The 27,594-nt window shown below is 41.5% G+C and overlaps 1 protein-coding gene across 1 annotated transcript in view; it reads right to left on the minus strand.

The window, feature by feature from the left end:
• Positions 1–1,864: 1,864 nt before the first annotated feature.
• VWC2L (von Willebrand factor C domain containing 2 like) overlaps positions 1,865–27,594 on the minus strand; it is a 230,845-nt gene continuing 205,115 nt past the window's right edge. Inside the window, exon 3 of the mRNA XM_070956776.1 lies at positions 1,865–2,013. Within this exon, the coding sequence (XP_070812877.1) occupies positions 1,865–2,013 (149 nt within the window). The remainder of the gene's footprint in view (positions 2,014–27,594) is intronic.

Raw genomic sequence — 27,594 nt, forward strand, 5'->3', positions numbered from 1 at the left:
ATGGATGAGAATCCACAATGCTTGAGGTAACATGCTACTCAAAACTTACATGGCATTTGGTGTTTACTTTTATTTCATACAGCCTTATGGCCAAATTATGTAAAAAAATGAGGGAGCCACAACTGGACTTTCCACATTATTAAAAACAAATGGCGACTATGGGGATGAGAATAAATCAAAACCAAAGGAGATGATCACAATTCAAATTCGCCATTGCCACAATTTATTTTAATGGCTAAAATGTGGAAGTTCAAGCTTAATTTTCACCCATTACTGCTTTCATAATTAAGTAGCTATTAATTTCACCTTTTATACTTTTGTTCATAGGGTATATTGTCTTGCTTTATTGTCCAATTCTACTCATATGCTTATCTGCATTTTATGTGTGCAGCATAACCTTTTAACACAAAAGTAATTTTAAGTCATATAGATGGAGCGTGGATTTAAAAAAGACGGGGGAGGGACATTGGGGGTATTATGTTGTGTTTGGTATGTTAGTCTGCATTTCTGGTGAAACAATATGCTAAAACATATTTCTGTTCCATAGTTAACATCCTTGCTTACATCTTTTCTAGGGACTTTGCAGGTTGCACAAACAGGATGTGTGACTTATTTTGCCTACCCATAAAATGGTTGATTATAGGTGCAAATTTTCATTACATAATACATATTTCTGGGACTTTGGTGTTTCAGTTGTTTTCCAGTTAACACAATTTTCTCTCCATGGAACATATTTATACTAATGTCTAAAAGGATTGTATAGGAAATGATCTCAATCTCTTCCAATAAATTGCAAAATTTAAAACAGATTTCGAACATGATATTTCTTTCATGAGATATTTTACCTAAGAAGAAATGGAACAATGGACAAAAAGTTGTCCCTATTAATTTAGCCCCAAATATATGCACTTGTAAGCTCAAGCAAGAAGGATTTCTTCACTGGAGTTAGAAATGAACACTGAAAAGAAAAATGAAAAACACAAATTTAATTCAGGAAACTTGCAGAGTTAATTTTCTTTGGGCTCTTGAGCCCAAAAAATGGGATTACATTGTATCTTGATTTCCAGATATCCTGATCAAATAAATATTTTGTGTGATTCCCCTACCCCGTCCAATTTATAGGAATGTTATTCAACATTAAATGTTTTAAAATATATTTGTGCTGATAATTAACACTTGGATAGTCATGAATTGCAACTCTATGTCAGATGATTTCTTCCAGTAGAGATATATATATTATCTCTTAAGAACCAGTTGATTTCTACATTCATGCTGAGATTATTCAAAGATGGAGAGAGAGCAAAGAGGGCAGTAATTGTCACTGAAATTAACCTGAATAGGCATATTTAGTCTGATAGGTTAGGGAAAGGTCTAGGAAGCTGCAGTTTCTTTCCTCCTTGCCTAGAACCAAAGAGGTGGGGAAAATAATAATGCAACAGACTGATACTGGTATATGTTGTTGAGTGATGATCTTAAGAGTTTGATTTTCTTAGGTTGTATAATCTCTTTCATGAGTATTGACTGCTTACACTGGTTGGCTTTAGCTTGTTTTCTATCGAAATTAGAACATACATTTTTCTTTTCAATTATCCCCATATGGTGGAGAAAACATAAACCATCACCAGAAGAAGCTCTGTAGAACATTCCATTCCTAAGCTAATTTACCAACCTGTGTTGCTTGCTATAATGTCAAGCTACATAGATTTTTTTTCAGAGAGGAAAAGAGAGGAAGAGAACAAGCTCACATGTAAAATTGTCTTATTTAACCCTAAAATATTTTGCTGGTGACCCAACTGCAGCTGTCAGATCCAGCTTGAGAAGCTGTCACAATGGGTGTGCAAACATCATTGCTGGGAGCTTTGCCCTATGCAGTCGGCTTGCCTTGGCATTCACGTTTGGAGCACTGGGCAGGTTTCCACCAGTCCCCGTGATGGCAGTGACAGATGTTACACTCATCCACTTTGACTTCGATGCCAGCCGGAATGATGGTGGTTCCTGCAAAGCAGTTTGGACCTGCAAATGTATATACATAAGTAGATTAAACGGTTAACCAGATTGGAGAACATGGGCTTGATTACATTGGGCATAGTTGATCCAAAATTAACATTTTTAATTCCATTACAGCCATCAGAAAGACTGAAACCCAGATTTAAAACTGCTTTACTTATAATGTTATTGTCCATGAACTTTATGCTCTTTTACTGAAAATAGAAATACTCTCAGTTAAATACTGTATTCTTGATGCAACATACAGAGAAAAATAATAATTTTATTCCATGTACAAAGACTAATATCTTAATAAAAATGGGAAAAACAGAAAAATCAACATATGACATTTTGAAATATTTTCAAAGCTGTTTCAGACCTATAGATGATTCAAACAGCAATCCTTTTTCATCCTCCGTTTTGGTATTCTCAGTACCTAGCAGACACTGACCTAAGTATCTTAATACCCAGAGTATTGATGGGCTTTGGTGAGCTTTTAGTTATTTGAATATCTTTTTTCCCCTGTCTATTTTTATGTTTGCAGTGGAAAACACAAATATATTTATTGCATATAGGGAGAAGGAAAGATGGCAGAAGAGGTAGCATCTGTTGTAAGGAGCTCCCTCTGAAGCCTTTCTTGTTTCAATTTTTTAACAAGCTCTTTTATTTTATCCCATTTTACTCTATACTTTTAATGTGGGAAAGTAACAAATAAAATGGTAAATAAAGTAATAAATAAAGTAAAAGCGGGTCCAACTAGATGATCACCGAAGGGCCCTCTTTGTTCTTAATATAGTAAAAGAGAAAATGCTTGCAATTGTATCCAACACGTAGGCAAACACATTCCTTTCAAGTAGGATTTCTACATCAAGGCCCCTCGGTTGTCACAGATAAAGACAGTCTGGTGATTTACATTTTTAAGGTCAGAGAGAGAAGATGACCATATTATTGTTTCAACAAGAGATAATTTGAATCTATGCTTCAGTAACTTCTAAGAAGAATTATAACTGTTTGGCAAAGATAGTAATTAAGATATGTCATTTTGTGTAACAAATGTTTTGTGAAAATAAGAAAATGCTGACTTCACAGAATCCTTTGTTTAAAACTGTATAAAGACTTTGAGATGAAAATCATATTTTGTTCAGACCTCTTTGGTAGCGATACCAGGTTTGATCCTTTATTGCAATAAATAAATAAACTGATTCTGTCTGCCCTGAAGGGATGGTTCTGAATCCTTTCTTCCACAACAATTTCATCTCCTTTACTCTCCTGCTGGAGACTGGCAATTTTATTATTTTTACTAGAGACTGTATTTTTATCATTTCTGCCACGAGGAAAAGGAAGAACAGGCAGCTGGATTAGTCTCCACTTTACCCCTTCATTGCTTGATAAAACATCACTCCACATAGAAAATGCAAGTAATAGAAATAAAAGTGGTTTTATTGTTCCTCTTCCAGACATGAGGAAGCAAATTGTAGCCAAAATCCTGTTGAATTACAAACTGAGGACAATCTTGGAGCTGAACTGAGTTATAAGAAGTGGCCACCAGCTCAATACTTTTAACCAGAGATAAGCTCCCCCTCTGAGCATTGATAATATTCTAAATTGCCAACCAGCAAAATCACCCCATCCAAATTGTCACCACCTCCCTCAAAATTCTCTGGAGCTCATGCAACAGCAAGGCTGTGGCGAAGGTGGACAAGTGTCAAACCAACGTGTCTTTTTTTTGACCCTGAAAGAATTTTGGAGAATATCACTTTAGTGGAATGACTGAAAACTCCTGGGCTTCAACACAAAATTCTAATTCCTTTGAACCATTCCCACTAATTTTAAGTGCAAAGGTTCCAACCAGCTACTGACTTGGAACATGGTTGGCTGGAAGAATAGAGCAACAGATGGGGACCTGATGGAGATTCTCTCCAATTTTGACTTTATAGCACTCCAAGTGAAGTGGTTCGGGAATAACGAGAGGCACAAGCAGGCTAGTGACAATAGCTCTTTAATATATAGTGAGACTTCAGCAAAAACTCAGAGGCTGCAGCCCTCCTTATATACAATCCTGGAGGGACTGTCAGCCAATCAGAAACTCAGGCAGGTTTGAAACTCCCGCTGAAAAGTATCAATACATAACACCCCTCCCTTCCCAGAAGGCACTAACACTCAAATATTTACATAAGTACACACAAAATCTCGCAGGTGCCCTGGCCGAGTTCTCATCCTAGTTGACCTGCGCAGTTCAGTGTTTGGTGGGGCGTCGAGCTGGTCAGAGGGACTTTCTGTCTCTCCCGGCTCCGCCAATGGAACCTCCTGGATTTTGTCTGGGGCGTGATTATCCCCGGTTGGGAGTGGCGACTCGCTGGGGCAGCGCTGGAACCAGGGCTTGTCAGCTAAATATTCTCTCGAACCCGGGCTTGAGTTAGCTGTTTTGGGAAAGTTATTGTAGTTAGGTTCGGAGATGTCTAAATTGATGTTTGCTTCGCCGACTGTTCTTTTTCTAAGTTGGTCTATGTGGCGTTTCCAGAGTCTGTCCACCCCTACGTCTACCGTGTATGATTTTGGGCCCGTTATGCCCACTATGGTTCCTGCAACCCATAGAGGTCCGCTAGCATAATTGCGAGCGAACACCGGGGACCCCACCTGGAACTGTCTTAGTCCGGTGGTCTCTCCCTTGAAATTCTCGTGTGTGTAATTGGGGTGAAGCCTGTCTAATACGCACCGAAGCTTCCTGCCCATGAGGAGTTCGGCTGGGCTTCTCCCCGTGGCCGTGCATGGTGTGGCATGCTGGACGGCTAGAAATTGGTCTATCCTGGCCTGCCAGTCCCCATTATCTAGCCTGGACAATGCTTCTTTGGCCGTTCTTACGAAACGTTCAGCCAAGCCATTAGAAGCCGGATGGAACGGGGCCGATAGGGCATGGCGGATGCCCAGCCCAGCCAGGTAGCCCTCAAACAGGGTCGCTGTGAATTGAGGGCCATTGTCAGATACCAGAGTATCCGGTAGGCCTTGTGTGGCAAATAGTTTGCGAAGGACTTTGATGACTGCCTCGGCTATGGTAGAGGGCATTAGTATTATTTCAAGCCATTTCGAAAAGGCATCGACTACCATTAAAAATGTTTGCCCATGGAAGGGGCCGGCAAAGTCAATATGGATCCTCCCCCATGGTCCTTTTGGTTTCTCCCACTCTTGGATGGGCGCTATTGGGGGATCGGGCCGAGACTCCTGACAGGGTCTGCACTTCCCCACCCACTCAGATATGACTTGGTCCATGTTGGGCCACCAGACATAACTGCAGGCTAAACTTTTCATTCGGACAATCCCTGGATGCCCTTCGTGCAGTAACTCCAAGACCCTCGTTCTCAGTCTCGTTGGTATTACCACCCTATCACCCCATAACAAACAACCCCCTTGCATAAACAATTCGTTACGTTTGTTAACATAGCCCTGGTACTCCCCACTGACCGCCTTGACCAGCCACCCCTTAAGGACCCAACCCATTACAGTACGAATTACAGGGTCCCTAGCAGAGGCTTTCGCCACCTCGCAAGAGGAGATAGGTCCCAAAGTCATGGTGTCGATCAGTAGAACGGGGGTCTCCGGCATGGGGTTGACCAGTAAGTCGGGGAGGGGGCAGCGGCTGAGGGCATCCGCATGGCCCAAGGTCCGTCCGGGTCGATGGACAAGCTGATATGAATAGGCCGACAGGAAAATGGCCCACCTGGTCAACCATGGGGACAGGGCGGCAGGGGTGGACTTGTCACTGGCCAAGAGTCCAAGCAGGGGCCGGTGGTCAGTCACAAGTTCGAATTGGCGGCCATAGAGATATTCATGGAATTTTTTAACCCCCGCAATTTCAGCCAGAGCCTCTCTGTCCAACTGACTATAGTTCCGTTCTGTGCTTGACAGGGTGCGAGAGTAAAATGCAATAGGTGCCTCTAGGCCGTTTGGTAGTCTATGGCCTAGGACGGCACCAACTCCTACGGGGGAGGCGTCACAAACCAATACAAGTGGTAGCGCCGCGTTGTATTGTATTAAGAAGCTATCTTCGGATAGAAGTCTCTTTACAGCCTCGAAAGCGGCTGCTTGGGCTTTTCCCCAAACCCAAGGTACATTTTTACCTAAAAGTTTGTGTAAGGGATCTGCAACTGTGGCCTTGTCCTTCAAAAACATTGAATAAAAATTGAGCAGTCCAAGGAAGGCTTGGAGCTCCGCTTTGGTTTTGGGGGCTGGTGCGTTTTTGATTGCTCTCACTTTACTTTCGGTGGGGTGGATGCCTGTGCCATCCACCCTGTACCCTAAAAATTCGACGGAGGGGACAGCGATCATGCATTTATTTTTCTTTAATTTAAGTCCCGCTTCCCTAAATCTGGATAGGACATTCCTCACTCTGTCCCCTAGTTGACGTTCATCCTGAGCGCTGATTAAAACGTCGTCAAAATAGGGCACCACCCCCGGGAGCCCTTGCAAGAGGCGCTCCATGGTTCTTTGAAAAAGGCTGGGTGCGACGCTCACCCCAAACTGGAGCCTGGTGCATTTGAATGCACCCCTATGGGTTACTATTGTTTGCGCCTCTGACGTGGCGTCGTCGACTGGTAATTGTTGGTAGGCCTGAGCTAGGTCTAATTTCGCAAAAATTTTGCCGGGCCCCAGGGAGTGTAATAGATGATGCACGATCGGCACCGGATAGGCGCTCGGCTGCAAAGCCTTGTTGATCGTGCACTTGTAGTCGGCGCAAATTCTGATTGAGCCGTCAGATTTAACTGGGGTCACTATGGGGGTCTCCCATTTCGCGGGGTCAACGGGGACCAACACTCCTTGTTTAATTAATTTGTCCAGTTCCGCATCAATCTTTGGTTTTAATGCGAAAGGCACCCATCTGGCTTTAAGTCTTTTTTTTTTTTTAATTTGATTTATATGCCGCCCTTCTCCAGAGACTCAGGGCGGCTTACAGTGCTTTAAGCAATAGCCTTCATACTTTTGTATATTTTATACAAAGTCAGCTTATTGCCCCCACAAACTGGGTCCTCATTTTACCTACCTTAGAAAGGATGGAAGGCTGAGTCAACCTTGAGCCTGGCAAGATTCGAACTTACTTTAATTGCAGACAGCTGGTGTTAAATTACAGTGCCTTTGTCTGCAGAGCTATCCAGGCTCTGGGCTACATTGGGGTCTAGGTTTAGGGAGATAGGGGTCCCCACATACTTGCCCAACGTGTCCCTGAAGACGTCTTGGAACTCGTTCAGGAGGCTGTCCTTCAGTGACGGTTCGGACATTCGGTGGACGCCGGTGAAGCCCATGCCAAGGGCTCGGAACCACCCCATGCCTAGAAGACTGGGTAGCTGCTTTGACACGATGGTCAGCGGCAGGTCTTTTTCGTAGTCTCCATAGGTGACTCGGAACGTGCCCACGCCTTCGAGGGGGACCCAGTTCCCCTGTTAGTCTAGGATGCGTAGTCTTTGCTTGGATAGCTGGTCCTTCCGGAACGACGGCAGGAGGGTCTTCAGGGTTGCCCACGACATTATGGAGAGAGCTGATCGGTGTCGATCTCCATCGAGCATGGCTTGCCGTTGATTTCGACCACCGTGCTGACTTTGTCCTCGATTGCCGTGCTGGCCTGGTCTATGTGTACGCTGCGGCCATCTCGCGGTTCAAATTCACGCCGTTTCTTCGCGCCGCCTTCTCTCATTGGATGCTTCTGACGCGTTGATTCTGGTTGGCTACGGCGCTCACGTGGTTGGTGTTTTCTGGGCAGAATGGCTCTACAGACTCGCGCCAAGTGTCCTTTTTTCTCGCAACGCCTGCAAATAGCCTCTCTGTATTTGCAGGACAGTCTATCATGGTGCCCGCCACAGCTGGGGCAGTTTCGCCGAGGGCTGCCTGCGTCTTTTCTGTGGTGCTCTGTTCGGAAGACGTCCTCATCAGACTCGGACTCCGAGCTGGATCCGGCGTCTTCCCTGTGCACTGGTGTGGACTTGGGGCTGTCTTTGCTGGTCAGCGGACGCTGCAGCGTTTCTGCGGCTTTTGTTGAAGCTTCATGAGCCCTGGCCTCATCTAGGGCTCCAGCAAGCGTTAAATCAGGCTTGGCGAGTAGACGCCTTTGTAGCCTTATGTCTCGAACCCCACAGATTAGTTGCTCAAGCAACGCATCGTCCAAGTCCCTATAGTCGCAGTGTGTTGCGGCTTTTCGCAGGCTCGCCATGTACGCGCTGACCGGTTCTCCCTCTCGTTGTACGCGCTGTCTGAGTTGGTATCATTGCACGAACTTGGAGGGCACGGGGGTGTAGTGAGCCCGGAGAGTTGCCATCAGGGTGTCCCAGGAAACAGTCTGGACCAGCGTTGGCTCACAAAGTGACTCCGCCATCTCAAACACATCCGGTCCGCAGTGGCTTAGGAAGAGGGCTCTCTTCCGATTAGCGGAGAGCCCTTGCATGTCGCTGGCTTCGAGCGAGCATTCAAACCTCGTTAGGTACGAGACCCATTTTTCGCGGGTCGGATCAAAAGGCTTGGGCGGAACGTAGGCAAACATGTTCGGTATGCCTCCTGTAGTTCGCCTCGTCGCCTAGCTGAAGCTCGTGGTCTCACTGGGTCACCTCTTGTGGCCTCAATCCCACCTTCGTCGCCAATGAAGTGGTTCGGGAATAACGAGAGGCACAAGCAGGCTAGTGACAACAGCTCTTTAATATATAGTGAGACTTCAGCAAAAACTCAGAGGCTGCAGCCCTCCTTATATACAATCCTGGAGGGACTGTCAGCCAATCAGAAACTCAGGCAGGTTTGAAACTCCCGCTGAAAAGTATCAATACATAACACCAAGAGTCATGAATGAATGAATGAATGAATGAATGAATGAATGAATGAATGAATGAATGAATGAGCTGGAAGGGGCCTTGGAGGTCTTTTAGTCCAGCCCCCTGTTCTAGCAGACAAACACTATTTCAGATAAGTGACTGTCTAGACTCTTCTTAAAAACATCCAGTGATGAAGCATCCACAATTTCTGGAGCAAGTTGTTCCACCTGTTAATTGTCCTCACTGTTAGGAAGTTTATCCTTAATTCCAGATTGTTTCTCTCTTTGATTAGTTTCCAACCGTTGTTTCTTGTCCTGTCCTCTGGTGCTTTGGAGAATAATTTGACTCCCTCATCTTTGTGGCAGACCCTCAAGTACTGGAATACTGCTTTCATGTCACCCCTAATTCTTCTTTTCTTTAGATTAGTCAAAGCCAAATCCTGCAGACATTCTTCATGTTTTAGTCTCCAAGCCTTTAGTCATCTCAGTTGCTCTTCTCTGAACTTTTTCCAAAAGATGTAACTTTTACATCTTTTTTGTAGTATGGTAACCAAAATTGGTTGCAGTATTCCAGGTGTGGTCTTACTAGGGTTTTGTGAATAATACTTCATGTGATCTTGATTCTAAGCCTCTGTTTATACAACCCAAGATTGTATTAGCTTTTTTGGCTGCTGCTGCATACTGCTGGCTCATATTCAAGTGATCATCCACTAAGACTCCAAGATCCCTCTCACAGTTACTGTTGACTTGGTTGATTATAAATGAACAGAAGATTCGATTAGCAGGCTTCAGTTCCTGAACTATCCCTGCAAAAAAATGAAGACTAAATGGAGGCATCAAGAGGACTACTACCCTTGCCAAGGGCTGGCAAGAACAGGAACTCGAATTCTCCCATTTAGCTGTCAAATATTCTTATAAATTCTCTGTAATAGTTCTATTGAACATTTATCTTCCACTACACACATCTCCTCACTTTTCTTCTAATATTTTGGCAAATCTAGAAAAGACAGTGATAAACTCAAATCACTCTAAAACCACTGTAATTCTAACAGGAGACTTAAATGTCAGGGTGGGGGCTTCCTTCCAAGATTTTATTCAGTTGGGTGTTATTATTGAGGATTATCTAAGAAATGATCCCTCCTGGCTTGCTAGAGGCACCAAAAGAAACACCACAGATTCATAACTGGTCTCCTTGATTTGTAAATATAGCCTCCATATTTTAGGTGGTAAAGACCAGGTTTTATATATTATTTTACATACCATTCAGGAAACTCCACCAGTGCTTTAGATTGCATGTGTTACACAAACAAGACTGAGTGGTTTTCAGACATCCAAGCCCATGTGAGGGAGGATAATGACCATCATCACAGTCCATTTTTAAGACAGATCTGATACTAGGTTATACATACCCCATGATAAGAGGATATTAGTTAACCGAGAAGTGAGATACAATAGAAAGCTTAATTCAGTCAAGATTGGCATAAAGGCATTGCATATAGAGACCCAGACTTGGACAAAACTCAATTTCCTCCCTTTTTCCTTCAGGTATAATCTTGACACCACCACCATCCCCCAATATACAGATCTCATGTTGTTCACTGAGAAAAACTTCCCACTAGAAACCATCAGCAAATAAGTTCAAATTGATTTGATTCTGATCGTTTATGTAGAAGAAAGTTATTGAGGGCAGCAAATGTGCCAAGCCTTGGAACACCCTACTAGAAAAAATGTTAAAAATCAGGCATAACTACAAGAAACTCATAGCCTTTCAAAAAGCCTTCTATAGAGTTAAAACATTGTCAGATCTGGAAGTTTCAATGAAAGGGACAAATTAAATTTTCTTCTGGAATATGGTATCAGGTTTATGAAGGAACATAGATTTCAATTTGATATTCTTATTTCAGCCTCAATTTGAGAGGATTTTAATGCAAATCTATTTCCTCATCCTAACCAGGGCCCCTCACACAAACAGATGGCCATACTTTAGCTGTTTAAAATCTTCCCTCCTCACCGACTTTGTCAGATCCCTAAAAGTGATACTGCCATTCAATTGGGAGAAGGGGGAGACTTGGATTCGATTTACTAGCATTGCCTGTGTCAAAAGATATTTTACAACCTATATCCTGTTGCCAAAGCTCCCTAAGATCTCCTTAACATTGAGGAATGTTTATGACAGCCATGTGGGCTGTTTCACTTTAAAGATAACGAGGATAACGATGTGAATACACGTTTATCCGGTTCTCAGGGCAGTTGGTAAAGAAAACATCTTCACACTTGTGTATTGGCTAAAATCTGCATTCTGGATTAAGGAAGGGGTCTCTCCTGCTTTAATCCTACTTGTCTTGCCTATTCAGACGTTGCTTTGAATCCATTGCTGTCACTTCTGCTTAATAAAAGGTTCCTTTTGAAATACTATGTTTCTTTTTCTTTTTTAAATTTTTTTTAAATTTTTTATTAAGTTTGTAATTAAGGACAAAACACAAAACACAAAACGACACCCAGTGTATAATACAAAATAGGGAGAAGCGGAGGAATTTTTTCTTCATCTTCAGGTCTTCCAAAATTCTCTTTGCATTGGCACTGGCATTATTTCTTCCAAGTTCCCGATTGCGTAGTCCACAAATGATTTAGGTTTTTTATTAAATTTGGTTATTAAATGGTTGCCATATCCTCCAAAATATATTTTCTTTCAATAGTCCTTTTTTGAATTTTATATCACACGTTAACTTATCATTAAGAGCAATTTTCCAAACTTCTCTGAACCATTCATTTATTTTGTATTCAATATTCAATTTCCAGTATCTTGCAATCACAATTCGTCCCATAATGACCAATATCCTTACAAGCTCTTTCATCAATTGTTAACACCTTATCATTCAACTTTAATATGAGGATGGTATCTACTCCCAACTTTACCTTCTTTTTAATTATTTTACTAGATTCTTCTTCTATTCGTAACCAAAAATTCTTGACTTTACGACATCCATACCACATGTGTTCATATGTCCCATTCTCCACTTTACATCTCCAACATAACTTACTAGCACTTTTATTCATTTTATATAATCTTATTGGGAACAGGTACCATTTCCAGATAACTTTATAACTATGCTCCTTTATTCTTATTGATAAGGTCCTCATTATTCTACTATTCCAATTCAAAATCCATTCCTGTTCTATAATATCTGTTTCTAAATCTTTTACCCAATTATCTTTCATCACCATTTGTAAATTACTATCCAAATTAATAATTTTATATACCTTATTAACCAATCCCTTAATTCCAATTTCTTCCATTCCTAATTGGGATACTATTTCTTCAAATTCCATTTTTAACCTTTCTACCCTCGTTCTGTCCTTATATTTCTTATTCCAATTATTAACCTGTATCTTCTCCCACCAATTCAATTTCCACTTTTCATATATTTCCTCTTTTTTAAAATCATCTCTTACCACATTTATCCATTCTTTTATTCCTTCCAGATTTTCCTCTTTTAACACCTGTTTCCTCTCCCTATTTAAATTTATGGGAAAATCCCCATCTTCCAAATTCCCCAATTGTAATCTGTCTGGAATCAATTTTCTGTCAAATTTACTCTAAGTTTTCAACAAACTATTTAACAAATCATTTCTAACTTTAATTTTTTCCGCTATATTCTCCATAAAATATATTCTTCTCCATTTTTCAATTTCTCCCAACTCCAATTTTCCCCATAATTCGTTCTGACCAACAATTATTTTAACTACAGTCCTCACTTGAAAGGATCTATAATAATTAATCAATTTAGGTATCCCAAGACCTCCTTCCTTTTGATTTTGATACCATAATTTTTTAACTATCCTAGCCGTTTTATCACCATTACAAAATTTGTCAATTTTCTTTTGATATAATTCCATATCCTTTTCAGAGATATATATTGGGAGCATTTCAAATAGGAAATTGAATTTCGGTAATAACATCATTTTACTTAATGCCACTCTCCCAAACCAAGAGAAATTTAATTTCTTATACTTTTTTTTTTTTTTAATTTTGATTTATATGCCGCCCTTCTCCGGAGACTCAGGGCGGCTTACAATATGCTAAGCAATAGCCTTCATCCTTTTGTATATTTATACAAAGTCAGCTTATTGCCCCCACAACTGGGTCCTCAATTTACCTACCTTAGAAAGGATGGAAGGCTGAGTCAACCTTGAGCCTGGCGAGATTCGAACCTGCAGTAATTGCAGGCAGCTGTTCTTAATAACAGGGTGCTTTAGACCACTGTACTACCAAGGCTCTTCTACGAAATACTTCCTGATTTTCTCATCAATTTCTCTTATCAGTCTGTCATAATTCAACTTTTTCATTTCATTCATCTTTGTTGATAATATTATTCCTAAATATCTTATATTTTCTTTAACTTTTATTCCAAATTGATTTTTAAATTTCTCTTTTCCTTTTTTTATATCCCAATTTAATAACATTTCTGATTTAGCCCAATTTATAGATAATCCAGTAAGCTCTTCAAATTCCTCTAAATGCATCTTAATCTTTTCAATATCTTTTTCTGGATTTTTCATTACAATCAGGGTGTCATCGGCATACAAATTAATTTTAACACCTTTATATCCAATAATATCTTCGTCTTCTTCTATTTTTACTGCTAAGATCTCCATAGCTAGTAAAAACAATACTGGGGATAGAGGACACCCTTGTCTTGTACCCGCTTCCAAAATTATCTCTTTTGTTAAGATCCCATTCACTTTTACTCTGGCAACCCCCTTTTGATATAATTTTGAAATAACTTGAGTAAATTTATCTCCAAATCCATAAGCCTTAATCAATTCTATAATCATTTCCCATTGAATTGAATCAAATGCTTTAAATATATCCAACGCTAATATTCCTATTCTATCCTTATTATACTCTGCAATATTTATAATATTCAAAACTCTCCTATGTCTGACATATATCTACCTTTCACAAAACCTACTTGATTACCATTTATATATTTGTCTATAAAGCTATTTAATCTATTCGCTAAAATAGCTGTAAATATTTTTGCATCCTGATTTATTAGGGAAATAGGTCTATACGATTCTACCAATTCTAAATCTTTTCCTGGTTTGGGAATCAAAGAAATCAGTGATCTATTCCAAGACGCTGGAATATCCACACCATGCAAAATTTTGTTATACAATTTTTCTAATTTTGGCACTATTATGTCTTTAAATTCCTTATAAAATTCTGCCGGCAACCCATCCTCACCTGGTGCCTTCCCCAATTTTAATTTTTGGATCGTTTCTATAATTTCTTGCTGGGTTATACTTCCCTCCATTTTTTCCTTATATTCCATTTCTATTTTTCTATGTTCATATTTTTTTCAAAAAGTCCTTCAATTTCTTACTATCTATTTCCTTTTTAGAGTAAAGTTTTTGAAAAAAATTTCTAACAATCTCACATTTATCTTTTTTCTTATTACATCTTTTACCTTTTTCATCTATTAATATTCCAATTTCTCTTCTACATTTCTTATCTTTAGCCATCCTTGCCAATAATTTAGAGTTCTTATTACCAAATTCAAAAAATTCTTTTTTCAAATACATTAAATTCTTTTTTACAACTTCAATATCTTCAATTACCTGCTTATCTTTTAATTGTCTCAATTCTTCCCCAATTTTTTTATTTTTAGTTCTTGAAACTAAATTCTAATTCTTGTATTCTTTTCCCTTCCATTTCCATTTTTTTTATAATCTTTATATTTTTTACATGACAATTTTATACTTTCACCCCGAAAAATCGCCTTCATTGTATCCCATACCACATTATAATTCACTTCATCATTATCATTCCATTTCCAATTTTCCTCCCAAATTTCAATCATTCTTTTTTTGTCTTCTTCATTTTTATACAATTTAGCATCACACCTCCAATTATTTTCTTTTTTCTCAGTATATACATTCAACTCCATAATTACATTTGCATGATCTGATTCTTTAAATATCCCTACATCAACTTTTCCAACTCTATTAAGTAAATCTCTTGACACCATAATATAATCAATCCTTGAATATGTATTATATACCTTAGAATGGAAAGTATAAATCCTTTCTTGACCTTTAATTTCTCACCATGTATCAAATATTCCGTTTTCTATCATCCAATTATCTAATATACTCATTTGAACATTATCACCATACCGGGTTACATTAGTAGTATCATATTTACTTCGAATAAGATTGAAGTCACCCGCCACAATCAATCTGCCCTTACTTTCTTTCCGCAATATTTTTGATATTCTCATCAGGAATTCATTTTGTTTTTCATTAGGTGCGTAAATATTAACCAATGCTACAGTTTCTTCATTAATATTACCAACAATTATCAAATATCTACCTTCGGAGTCCACTACACTTTTTAATTTTTCAAATTGAAGCCTACTTGAAATTAAAGTTGCGACCCCTCTTGATTTCGAGGTTCCAAATGCTTTCTCACAGAACTGTATTCCTTTTATATACAACTTATTTGAATCCTTGGACTTTTGATGAGTCTCTTGCAAAAAGATTATATCAGGTGACTCCCTTCCCATTTTTAATTCTAAACGTTTTCTTTTAATTTGATTCCCAGTGCTTTTAACATTCCATGACATAATTTTAATCACACCCATCATTATATTCAATATTTTCCATTTCTTCCTCCTCCTCCCTACTGTGAATCTTTCCCCAACCCACCACCAATAACAAATAAAAAAAAAAACAATTTTTCTTCTTCCCCCATCGCCTTCATTCAATTCCAGCCGCCTTGTCTTCCAAGAATGGGGGAGAGGGAATGTGTCTGTCAATCCAGCCATCTCTAGCTCCAGGCATTGTTCTTATGCTTCTTTTCTTTCTATTACTCTATTAATATTACTCTATTACTTCTTTTCCGCACTCAGATCCATCACTTGAGTCGGGCCCAGAACCAAGTTGACCTTCCATCTCACTTTCTTCACCAACATTTTCTCCTCCATTTTCTCTACTTTTTTTTTGAAAATCCAACCGCTCTTTTGTTGGTTTTCTTTTACGTTGTAGTTTAGCTTTAAGTTCTGGGCCCTCTCCAGCTGCAGCTCCTTGTTCCTTATCCAAATTTAATTCCTTCCTCACTCCATATCCACCCATCTGAAGCAATTCAGCTTTCATACTAATAACATCATCTTCTTTCTCAATCAGCCCAAGTTTATGCAAATAATCAACAGGATCAATTTTAGTATCAATTGTATGCATTCTTCTATTATAAAAAAAAATTAATTGTTGTGGGAATCTCCAATTATATTTAATGCCTTTATTTCTCAATAATTTTGTAATTGGCTTTAAAGTGTGCCTCCATATACGTTCCTCCCGAGAAATATCCTGGTAAACCTCTATCTTGTCCCCTTCTATTTGAAGAATCTTATCTCCATCCTCTCTAATTTTTGACATCACTTTCAATTTATCGTTTATACTTGCAAACTTAACCAGAACGTTTCTCTTCTTTCCTTTATTACGTCTCATTCCAATTCTGAAGACACTTATTAAATCCTCCACCGTCATCATTTTGTCCATTCCAATTGAGTTTAGCCAGTCCAGTACTCTCTTTCGTATATTATCCACAGTTTGTTCAGAAATTCCTCGTATGACCAGATTTGCTTTCCTTACTCCTTCCTCCAATAGGCATAATCTCTTATCTTGTTGACAATATTTATAAACGAGATCCCCAATTTTTCCATCCATTTTTTTAGTATGTATTTGCAATTGATAAATGTCATCTTTTATCATAACTGTCTCTGCTGCATATTTTGCAAAGTTATCATTAATTTCACCCATAAATTTTTTATATGTTTCTACATTTTGAGCTTTAATCTGTTCCAATTGTTCAGCTCTTTCTTTCTTTTCCTCCTCCATTCTTTTATTTAATCCTTCATCCATTGTATTTAATCTTTCAGTAATTTTATTGAGAGCCAATACTATTTGTGCCATATCAGTTGCCATCTGGGCTGAAGATTTTATACTCATATAATCAATAATCAATAGTCAATAATCAAATTTTATTTGCTTAGAGGGTCTAACAAGGGACCATGTGCTGCTTTCCAATTTTGTATAAAAAGTCTGAGACGGCTTAAAATATTGGAAAAAGATAATCTGAGATTCCAAATCTCTGGGCTGGCTTGAGTCAAATTTTAAACGGATTTTAAATTGGAATGTTTTAATTACGGCCAAAATTATTTAATTATTTTAAACAGTTTTAGATTTTGTATGCTTTGTATGTATGTCTTGTTTTTACTTTGGCTGTTCACCGCCCTGAGTCCTACATTGGAGAAGGGCGGTATAGAAATTTAAACAAATAAATAAATAAATAAAATCACTTCCACTTTTACCACAATCTTTACAAAAAAAGAAATTTTTATCTTATTTTTAATTCCCCAGTCGTGTAATACTTCTATTCAACCATCCGATGGCAGCATCCACTAAAAAACAGAATCCACTCTCTCCTATGACTTCCTTCTGTATCCAATCACAATCAGCTTATTACAACATGCTATCATCCGCCTTCACTTTTAACTTTATCGCCATTTTTGCTTGCAAGTCATTGTATAAATAATAAATTTCAACAATTTATCTTCCCTTCTTCCACCTAATCTTTCATTTCTACTTTTTTCCAGTCAGAGGAATTTTATTTACTGAGCAAAGTTTCAAAAGTTCCTCATTTAAGTCTTCGTCCTTTTTTTTTCCCCGAGCGTTTTAACAACCACAATTGGAGTGCTTGATGTAATTCCAAACTTTACTTACTCCTCGAGTGTTACAAACTCCGCAACTCCGCAGGACTGATCCCCTTGGCTTAAAACTATCGTTATCACCGCTTTAATGTCTTCAGACTGCCGGTTAGTTTATCTCAATCCCCTTCCCCTACTCCCCTCCAGGCGGTTGAGCCCCTTGGAGAGTTTGCAGGGTTTCTTTTACCGTGCTATTTCAAGTTCTTCCTCGCTTTCACTTTATTATGCCGGAGCGAGACATTGGAGATGTTACTACGCTGGCATCAGGCCAACCCCCCCCGAAATACTACATTTCAAGAGTTTTTACTTTCTTAAGTTGGAAGGAGAGGCCGTCCTTACTCTAAGCAACATCTGCAAAACGGTCAACCCAGAGAAGCAATCTTCGCTTTACTGAAGGGACCTTGCAAACCATGTCCGAACGAAGCAGGGAACTGGGAGAAGCCAAATGCTGGGGGGAGATATCAACCACCACCCAGCCGGATGCTGGTTTCGTACACCCCATTGGAGAGGATGAGGTCAATTGGCATTGGGAAGAAAGATAGCTGGGATGAGAGAACTAGAGGAGTCACCCTCAGCCGCGGTAACCGAAAACCGGGGTGGAAACTGGAACAAGAAGCCATCGCTGACCAGGGGAAACTAACTGAAGCACCACTGAGGGAGGATCATCTGAAGAGGCATATAACCCAATTGGTGATGGAAATTGTGGAAAATCTCAATATCCGAGGGGAGCCAGGATGACAGCCAAGGAGCGCGGAAAGGGCAGCAGCCGCAGATGATGCCAGGAGAGGCACCCCCCTCTGGAGCCTGCCTATCGAGCAGATGGTGCAGCAGCAGCGGCAGAAAACCCAGCAAACCCTCCCCTTCAGGCAGCACACACACCAGTGCCCATTCCCAACCAACCCCAAGTCCTGCAACTAGAAAGAGAAACTCCCTCCCTTGGGGTGAAGTTTGATGGGGATCCAAAACAATTAGGATTCTTTATGGCACACATGCTCACCTACATGCAAGAGTACGGGCGTGATTTCCAAACCCAAGGATCCCGAGTGCGAGTTGTGACCCTAGCCCTAGAGGGTGCCACTGCCAGATGGATGGTGACCCTGCATAACGCCAATGCACCAGAACTGCGGGGGTTTCATGATGGCCCTGTGATGACAGTTTGAGGATCCCCTTGCAGATCGCAAAGCACGTGACTGCATTAAGGTAGTGAAGCAGGGGCGACAGCCAGTATACTGAAGAATTCTGGGACCTCGCGTGTTGTGTGACCTGGCCAGAGGATATTTTGATGAGCTGTTTCAAGGATGGGCTGAGTGATGATCTATACAATGCCTGCATGGGCCGAGGCACACCGAATCACCTACATGAGTGGTACATCACTGCCGAAGAAGCCGAGATTGATATGGCCAGAAACCAGTACTGAGCAGGGTGAGTATGGAAGAAATCCCCACCCCAATGGAAGCAAGAGTCCCTCAAACCACAAACCGCATTTTCTCTGAAATCCTCAGCCTGTTTCAAGTGTGGAAAAGAGGGGCACTGAGCTGCAGAGTGTCGTTCACATACACCCGCCCAGAATCACCCGCCGGGGGGGGGAAACTTGCAAAACCTGGCCAGCATGGGAAGGAGACTGCCCTGAGGAGCAGGGAGATCATAGAATTTCCATCCCCCCCCCCTCTTTGGGGAGGAAACCCTGGCATCTGAGCAGGAGAAATAATCCGGAAGCGATCCAGAAGATGAACCATTGGTAAGCAAAGCAATTAAACCACTTACCCTCCCCTTAAGACTATTTATCCCAAAGCGGGATAGAGAAATAAATATCTCTGCTCTAGTGGACTCAGGGTGCACCCGCTGTTTGATCAGCCCAACCCTAGTAGGGAAGTTGGGGATTAACGTAAGAAAGCTGAAAAACCTCATCGCTTTCTGCCAACTAGATGGGTCAATAGCAGGGGGGAGCCAGCTTCTTTTGCCACCGAGCCTCTACATATAGACATCGGAAGCCAGGAGGAAATACTTACATTTATAGTGGCACCTGGCATGGAATGACCGTTAGTCTTGGGCCTTGCATGGCTGAAAAAATGGAACCCCAAAATTAATTGGAAACAAGACATCATAAAATTTCAGATGCACGTGACTTTTGCCGAGAATCCACATAAAGAAACTGAGGGGGCAGTGCACCGAGAAACAGCCATGCCTGGTCATGCCACGCCAACTGAAAGCATACCCATAGAATACAAGGATTTGGCTGAAGTTTTTTGTGAAAAAGCCTCAGACGAGCTCTTTCCCCATTGCGCCACCGACTGCGACAGAAATCTTACCCGGCGCTAAACTCCCTAAACCCAAGATGTACAGCATGTCTCCGAGGGAGTTGGAAGAACTGAGAACATTTATTGAGAAAAACCTAGCAAGGGGTTTCATTGAGGCAGCCCGACCAAAAATCACAGCTCCAGTGTTATTTAGAGAAAAAAAAGATAGCTCAAAATATCTTTGTGTTGATTTTAGAAATTTAAATACGATCAATGTGGAGAACATGTACCCCCTTCCCAGGGGTGAAATGTAAAATTTGTTACTACTGGTTCTGTGGGCGTGGCTTGGTGGTGGGTAATGTGACTGGGTGGGCATGGCCAACTTTTTTTTTTTAAACTTTCAAAGCATTTTTTCTAATGCTTTGAAAAGCCTCTCTGCTGATCAGGAACTCAGCTGGGATCGTCAGAGAGGTTTTTTAAAAAAATGCCTCTCTACCGATCAGGTAACTCAGCTGGGATCGTCAGAGACTTTTCAAAGCATTTTTTACCACCTCTTCGGCCAAGAGGTTGCAGAAAAAAATGCTTTGAAAAGCCTCTGATGATCTCAGCTGAGCCGCGCGATCATCAGAGGCTTTTTTTTTTTTTACTTTTAAAAGCATTTTTTCATTGGAAGAGGTTGTAGAAAAAATGCTTTTAAAAGTAAAAAAAAAAAAAAAGCCTCTAATCGCTACCAGATTGGGTGATCCGGTCCGAACCAGGAGCATTTCACCCCTACCCCTTCCCCCTTATGAAAGATATGCTAGCACATCTCACTAAAGGGAAAAAAATTTCAAAGCTGTACTTAAGGGAGGCTTACTATCGTGACCCTCAAAAAGTGCAGGCTGTACTTGATTGGGAACCACCATGCACACATAAACAGTTACAAAGTTTCCTGGGTTTTGCCAACTTTTACCCCCAGTTTATCCCTGTTTATGCTCAGATTGCCCTCCCCATTACCAAGCTCTTAAAAATGAATGGGGAGGGCAACCCTAAACTGAAGCAGCCTTTGAACTGGACTATGGAATGCCAAGCAGCATTTGAAAAATTTAAATAGCTGTTCTCAGCAGAACCAATTCTAAAACACCTGGACATGGAGAAACCATTTGTCATACAAGCAGATGCCAGTGATGTGGCAATAGGAGCGGTCCTGCTTCAGAAAAATGAGCAAGACCAGCTACAACTATGCACTTACATATCCAAAAAGTTGAATGAGACTGAGCAAAGGTGGGCCATTTGGGAGAAAGAGGCTTATGTAGTTTGTTGGGCACTGTTAACCTGAAGGCATTTCCTACAGGGGAGTAAGACCCCTTTTGAAGTCTGGACTGATCATAAAAATTTAGAAGCCCTAAAGATCCCAAGGAAACTCTCCCCAAAACAAGTACAATGGGCTCAGCAGCAACAGCATACTTTATTGCGGTCATAGACAAAAAAAAATCAAAACATCCAAGACACATAGCTGGCACACAACCAGACTGAAGTGCAGAACAGCAACAAGATCAGTGGTAGAAATCACTCCGTCAAACTCACAGTTCATGTATTTCAAATTTTTAGCTCCAATCTATATGGACTATAGTGGATTAAAATTGTACATAGGTAGAAAATACTATATTGCAATTTGCATAAAATCCACACATCGGCACTTTATACAACCACCAGCTAACTCAACCGCTGGCAATCAATAAAGCTAACCTCAGTCAATGGGTCCAGCCCATCCCTTTCCCCAGCTCTTACATCCCAAGACTGCAGCAAAATTTTTTGCTAGCTTTAGTGTAATCTTAGAATCAGTATCTTAGAGTAAGAAGCGAAGACTAAGATTTTCAGATAATCCAGGAAATCTTTGGCAAATGGGGGAGATAAATTCTGACCTTACCTCCCGATAATGGGGGCATGTAAATATGATGTGAGCCAACGATTCCGGAGATCGGCCGTCACATGAACAGTGGGTGGGTTTCACACACCCCGATCACCTGCTATCTAGGACATTCGAGGGGATCACATTAAAACGTGCCTTTAGAAAGGCCAACCTGTATTTAACAAAGGATAGCGTAGAGAGATATTTCGGGGGGTGCATTCGGGGAGTAATACCGAGAGAAAACGGAGAACATACTCCCGCACCAAATGCCAGATTCTGTTGTCTTTCAATATCATCCAATCGCTGAAATATCAGCGATTTGGCTGCATCTGGGCCAAGCATAAGGGCTTCAATAGGGGGAATACCTATCTTCATAAGTTTGGTGTGAATATTGTGGGCCCAAGGACTGTGGAAGTCGTCCTGCCATAAGCACTGGCCTAAATAGTAGTCTGGAAGTCTGACCCACAGGGTCAGCCAGTAGCCAATAACACACTTGCACAGAACAGTAGCGAGAGATGGTGTGCCCAGTTCCAAGTGGATTGCAGCATTACTCACACAGGGGGGAACTCCCATTAGGCGGCGTAAGAACTGGCTTTGAACTGACTCAAGGAGGGAAATATTTATTTGAACCCAAAGGGGGGCGCCGTATGTAATGGCAGCTATCACCTTTGCCCTATATACTTTCAATACTGAGGGAATATGTTGGGCTCCCTCCGTGTAAAAGAATTGCAGAAGGGCATGCGTAATGGCCTTGGCCTTGGTGTGGAGGGACTTGACCTGCACAAGCCACATGGCATTAGATTGGAAAAGAATGCCTAAATATTGGAATCTATGGACCTGTTCCACTGGTATGCCATCGAGCTTCCATTGATAGTTTTTCCTGCTTCTTGAGAAAATCATAATCTTAGACTTAGAATGGTTGATAAACAGTTGGTTAGCACAACAATAGTTGGAAAGGATTTTAAGGGCTGTAAGCAGACCCACCCAAGAGAATGAAAGAATCGCAGCATCGTCCGCATAGAGCAGGAGCGGGCACCTGTAGTCAGCTAATCTGGGGGCATGGATATAATCCAGTTGGACCATTAACACCCTTCTCCAATCACTAATATATAAGTTAAAAAGAAGGGGTGCCAATATACATCCCTGTCTGACCCCCTTATTAACAGGGATGGCATTGGAAAGTTCCCCTTGGGGGGTAAGGCGCACTTTTGCCTCCGTTCCCTCATGCAGTTGGGAGATGAGCCAGAGAAGTCTTTTATCGATGTCCCAGGAAAGGAGTTTGCCCCACAGTTTATATCTGGGAATATTGTCAAAAGCAGCCTTTAAGTCTATAAAGGCCTTTCCTAGGGGTAGAGTATTTTAAGGCTAGATGGTATAGGATCAAAGCATGGTCAATAGTAGAATGATCTGCTCTGAACCCCGCCTGCTCATGACCGAGCAGACCAGCCTCCTCAACCCAGCACTCCAGCCTGGACAGGAGGAACCGGGCATAGAGTTTCTCCAATACTGATAATAAACTGATGTTTCGAAAATTGTCTGGATTGGAGGGGGAACCTTTCTTATGAATTGGCACGATGATGGCATCCTTCCAGACCTTAGGATAATGCCTGTTTGATTAATCGCATTAAATACCTCAGTAAGGACAGTAATCCACCAGTCCTTATGGGCTTGAATGGCCTCAGCGGGGATAAGGTCAGGGCCGGGGGCTTTTCCCGATTTGAGTTGTCGAATTAACTTCAAGATGGTGGAGGGGTTCACAGGGGACCATCTAGGGAGTTGTTCGGGGGGGAAATCTAATGCCGTAAAGGATGGCGAGTCTGTGTCGTAAAAGACTTGGTGTAGGAAGAGTTCCCATGTGGGGGGCAGATATAGAGTAAATAAACCTACTAGTTGGCCTTCTATTCAGAAAACTCCAAAAATCACGAGGATTACGGGATTGCGTGGCAGCTAATAAGGAGTTTCACCTTAGTTGTTGCCAATTTTGTTTGGCTCTTAAAAGAGCAGACTTATATGCCTTCTTAGCCATAAAGTAAGCAGGAGGGGCTCTCGACGAATCAGAATTTTTACAAAGGATATATATGGATCTCAATCGGTTCCTGGCTTGTTTGCACTGTATATTAAATCAGGGGGCCCCTTCCTCCGAGAAGCTCTACCAAGGGTAAGAGTAGGGGGCTTAAAGAAAGCTATTAAGTTGCTCGAGCAATCCGTAAAGGCGGTCAAGAGCACACTGGGAGTGGCCTTAGAGCTAGTTAAAGCTAGCAGGTTTTTAACTGATTCTTGATCATAAAAGCTTGCGTGGGATAAGGCCAAGGTATTCGACCATTTCGATACCATCAGGGATCCTCTGGTATTGGCAGCTATTGGGGCAGCATGGGTAAGACGATTTTGTGGTCTGTTCAGGAGTACGTCCAAGGTAAGGAGAAGATGGTCACTAAATATCATGTCATCCACTTTAAAGGAGATAACATAGGGCAAAAAAGCTCTTGAGACCAGGACATAGTCTATAGTGCTATTGCCTTTTTTGGCCAGATGGGTAAATTCCCCAGGAACATCCGGGGCACATATGCCAAAGGTCCAACCTGACAGTGAGAAGGGCCAAGTTGGTCCCCGCTCTATCAACTTTCAGGTCTTTGGAGACTCTCCCTTTTATGGTCTCCAAGGGGTGATCATCCCTATTCGGTCCTGCCCACCAATGGGAAACTACCAAGGTTTCCCAGCTCCCTGCTGTGCGGGCATTTAAATCCCCTGCCAAGAGAACCAAGGAGTGAGGGAATCTAAATATGATAGTTGTGAGATATTCTTCCAATCCCTCCCACCGTGCGTCCAGGTCCTTATAAGAACCCCCGGAAGGAAGGTAGACATTAAACATCAGGAGGGAGACCTTCCCGACAGAGATCACAGTTGCAAGGACATAAGGCTGATGGAAATCCACATAAACTACTTCCGCATGCAGGTGGGAGCAAGCCCTGAAACACCGTCAGGAACAGGGATGTCAGGAGTTTGTTCTCTGGGGGGAGAACCTCTTGTCCCAAGGTTATCTTCCCGTTGGTGTTGGGTCACCGGGAGGTTAGTAGCTCCAGTAATTGTAGCCGGCACAGGGGTTTCAGCTTCCATGTAGTAGTCCTCACACTTCGGCCCTATCCGGGGTCGGGTGGCCCCGATAGCTGAGTTCATCCTAACTCAGCAACTATGTTAGTTGCATAATTGTAAAACATCTTTGAGGGAAAATTCCGAGGCAGCTTAGGTGGTTGCGGAGACCACAAAGGTGCGAGGGGATCTTAGGTGAGCCGAACTTGAGGATCAGGCATTTATATTTGGATGTACTGGGAAGCCATTCCACGGAAAGCAGTTCTTTACTCAAAATGTTAAGATTGGACAGGAACCTCACTGTAGATAAGATGGATTTGCGGGTATTCCAGTCATACTTGTTAAAATGGGAGTTAGCCAGGTTCAAGCATAAATTGTCCAGAAGCAATTGAAAATTAACTGGATGCATCCATTGCGGTGGAATGTGGCTATCCACTGGTGGCCGATCCAATACGTGACCAAGATTTCTGACAGTCTGTGATTCAAAAACTGCCTTTTCAAGGGAGCTCACTTTGCCCTCCAATACTCTAATAGAGGCCGTCAAGGGCGTGATGGATTCAGCCAGGCGGAAACAAAACTGTTGCAAGAGGTGGACGTCAGACAGCCGGACGGTATCAGCAAAAGGTGACCATCCCCACAGAAAGGACAAGGAGGGAAGAGAACAGGGCGAAGTAGAGTCTGCATCAGTTGGTAACATGCAGTCCGATGGAGAAAGCACATCGCAAGGGCGGGCAACTGCACACTCCGGCTCCTCTGGCAGGGCACGTGGTGCAAACTCTGAAGATGGTAAGTTGTGGAAGAATTCCTCCAAGGAAGTGATTGAGGAATTCAAATCCTTATCCGACAATTTCGGAACGTCTGTCTTTTTAACCTTGGGCAGAGGGCCAACTGCATGGTCGGAAATAACCTCCAAACTGGAGGCCACAGGAGACAAGGAACGGCAGCTCATGTGTTTGCTCATATCAGAAACACTCAGGTACTCCCTGTAAGGGAATTGTAACTATACAGTAAGGTCCTTGAAGGCAACTAAACAGTCAGTTGGTGAATTAAAGTTGGGCATTTGAGGTGACAACAAAAGGGCCCCAAGTACAGGCAAGACCTTGAATAATGCTTCAAGTCAGCTCAAAGCAGATCAGGTTGCTGGATTATTTGCTGGAGGAGTAAGGCAGTGAAAAACAGTCGGCAAGGCCTGGCAGTTAGGCCTAACAAACAATGTTATCTGAGGATAGCTAAACAAAATTGCTAGCGAAGGCAAAAAAGGGAAGATAGCTAGCCGGTTACAAGAATAGGAGGCTGAGGACATTAAATAATAAACATCAAACATTTAGAACTCCTCGTAGATGTATTGTGGGAGTGGGATTAAACTAGGATAAAAATTAAAAACAAGCAGGAGAGAAACATATGTCCTACCAGTCCTCCATCTTGACCATGACTCTACAATGGGCTCAGTACTTGAAACGGTTTGATTTTACTCTAAAATACCTCCCCGGGGGGGAAAACTTTCTGGCAGATGCACTATCCAGAAAACCAAAATACAATAGTGCGAAGTCAGATGTAATCAAACCCATAGTACAAAACAATCAACTAGCCGCTAAAGTAATCACCAGATCCCAGGCAAAACAAGAAACATTGATGGACAATGACACCACCCAAACTTTTAAACAAGCATTGGCCACTGATGAATGGTTTTTGAACCACAAATCCAGCTGCCTGATGAAAGAGGACTTGGCTTGGGTGGGAGGGAAGTTGTATGTTCCAGCCAGCCAAAGATTATGCTTAATAGCAAGGTACCACAACTCTAAATTAGCTGGACATTTTGGTTTTGTGAAAACTTTACACCTAATTAAAAGACAATTTTGGTGGCCATCACTAAAAAAGGACATAGAAAGCTATGTAGCTAGCTGCCCCATTTGTGCAGCAGCAAAAAGACATCAGGGGAAAACCCCAGGTCCCTTGCAGAAAGTAGCCGAGCCTTCAGTGCCATGGAGAGAGATTGCTATGGGTTTTATTATAGAATTGCCAGATAGTGCAGGAAATATTGTTATTTGGGTCGTGACAGACCTGTTTTCAAAACAGGCACATTTTATACCTTGCCAAAAGATCCCAACTGCTAAAAGTTTAGCCAAATTATTTCTAATACACATTTATCGGCTTCATGGAGCTCCACAAAGGATCATATCCGACAGAGGGGTTCAATTCACCTCCAAATTTTGGAGGGCATTTTTGGACTTACTTGGTACTGGCCAGGAGCTGAGCTCTTCACATCACACGTGTACTAACAGCAATTCTGAGAGATTGAACTCGGTGCTAGAACAATATTTAAGATCTTTTATTAATTTTCAACAGGATAACTGGACCAAACTTTTACCTTTTGCTGAAGTTGCATTTAATAATTCTGTACACTCAAGCACTGGTTTTACCCCTTTTAGAGTAGCGACAGGCCAGGATTTCAGCCCCATGCCTACTTCACCCACAGAAGAACCCACCATCCTCTCATTTAAGGAGTAGATGGATAATTTGCAAAACACATGGCCAGTAGTTAGATTAGCCTTAAAGGAAGCTAGAGAAGCTTTTAAAATTCAAGCTGATAAGAAAAGGATGGAACCCAAACCTTTCCATGTTGGAGATAAGAGTATACTTATCTACAAAATTCCTGAAATCATTACAGCCATCAAAGAAACTAGAACCAAATTTCATTGGACCTTTCCCTATCACTAGGGTCATCAACCCAGTAGCAGTTGAACTACTCCTTCCAAAGACACTCAGGCAAATCCACCCAGTATTCCACATTAGTTTACTCAAACGAGAGGTAATCTCAACCCTCAGACCACCTGCATCTAC

This window comes from Pituophis catenifer, unplaced genomic scaffold (assembly GCF_029215685.1).
Source record: "Pituophis catenifer annectens isolate HBS135680 unplaced genomic scaffold, rPitCat1.0.hap2 SCAF_1, whole genome shotgun sequence".
NCBI classification, from domain to species: Eukaryota; Metazoa; Chordata; class Lepidosauria; order Squamata; family Colubridae; genus Pituophis; species Pituophis catenifer.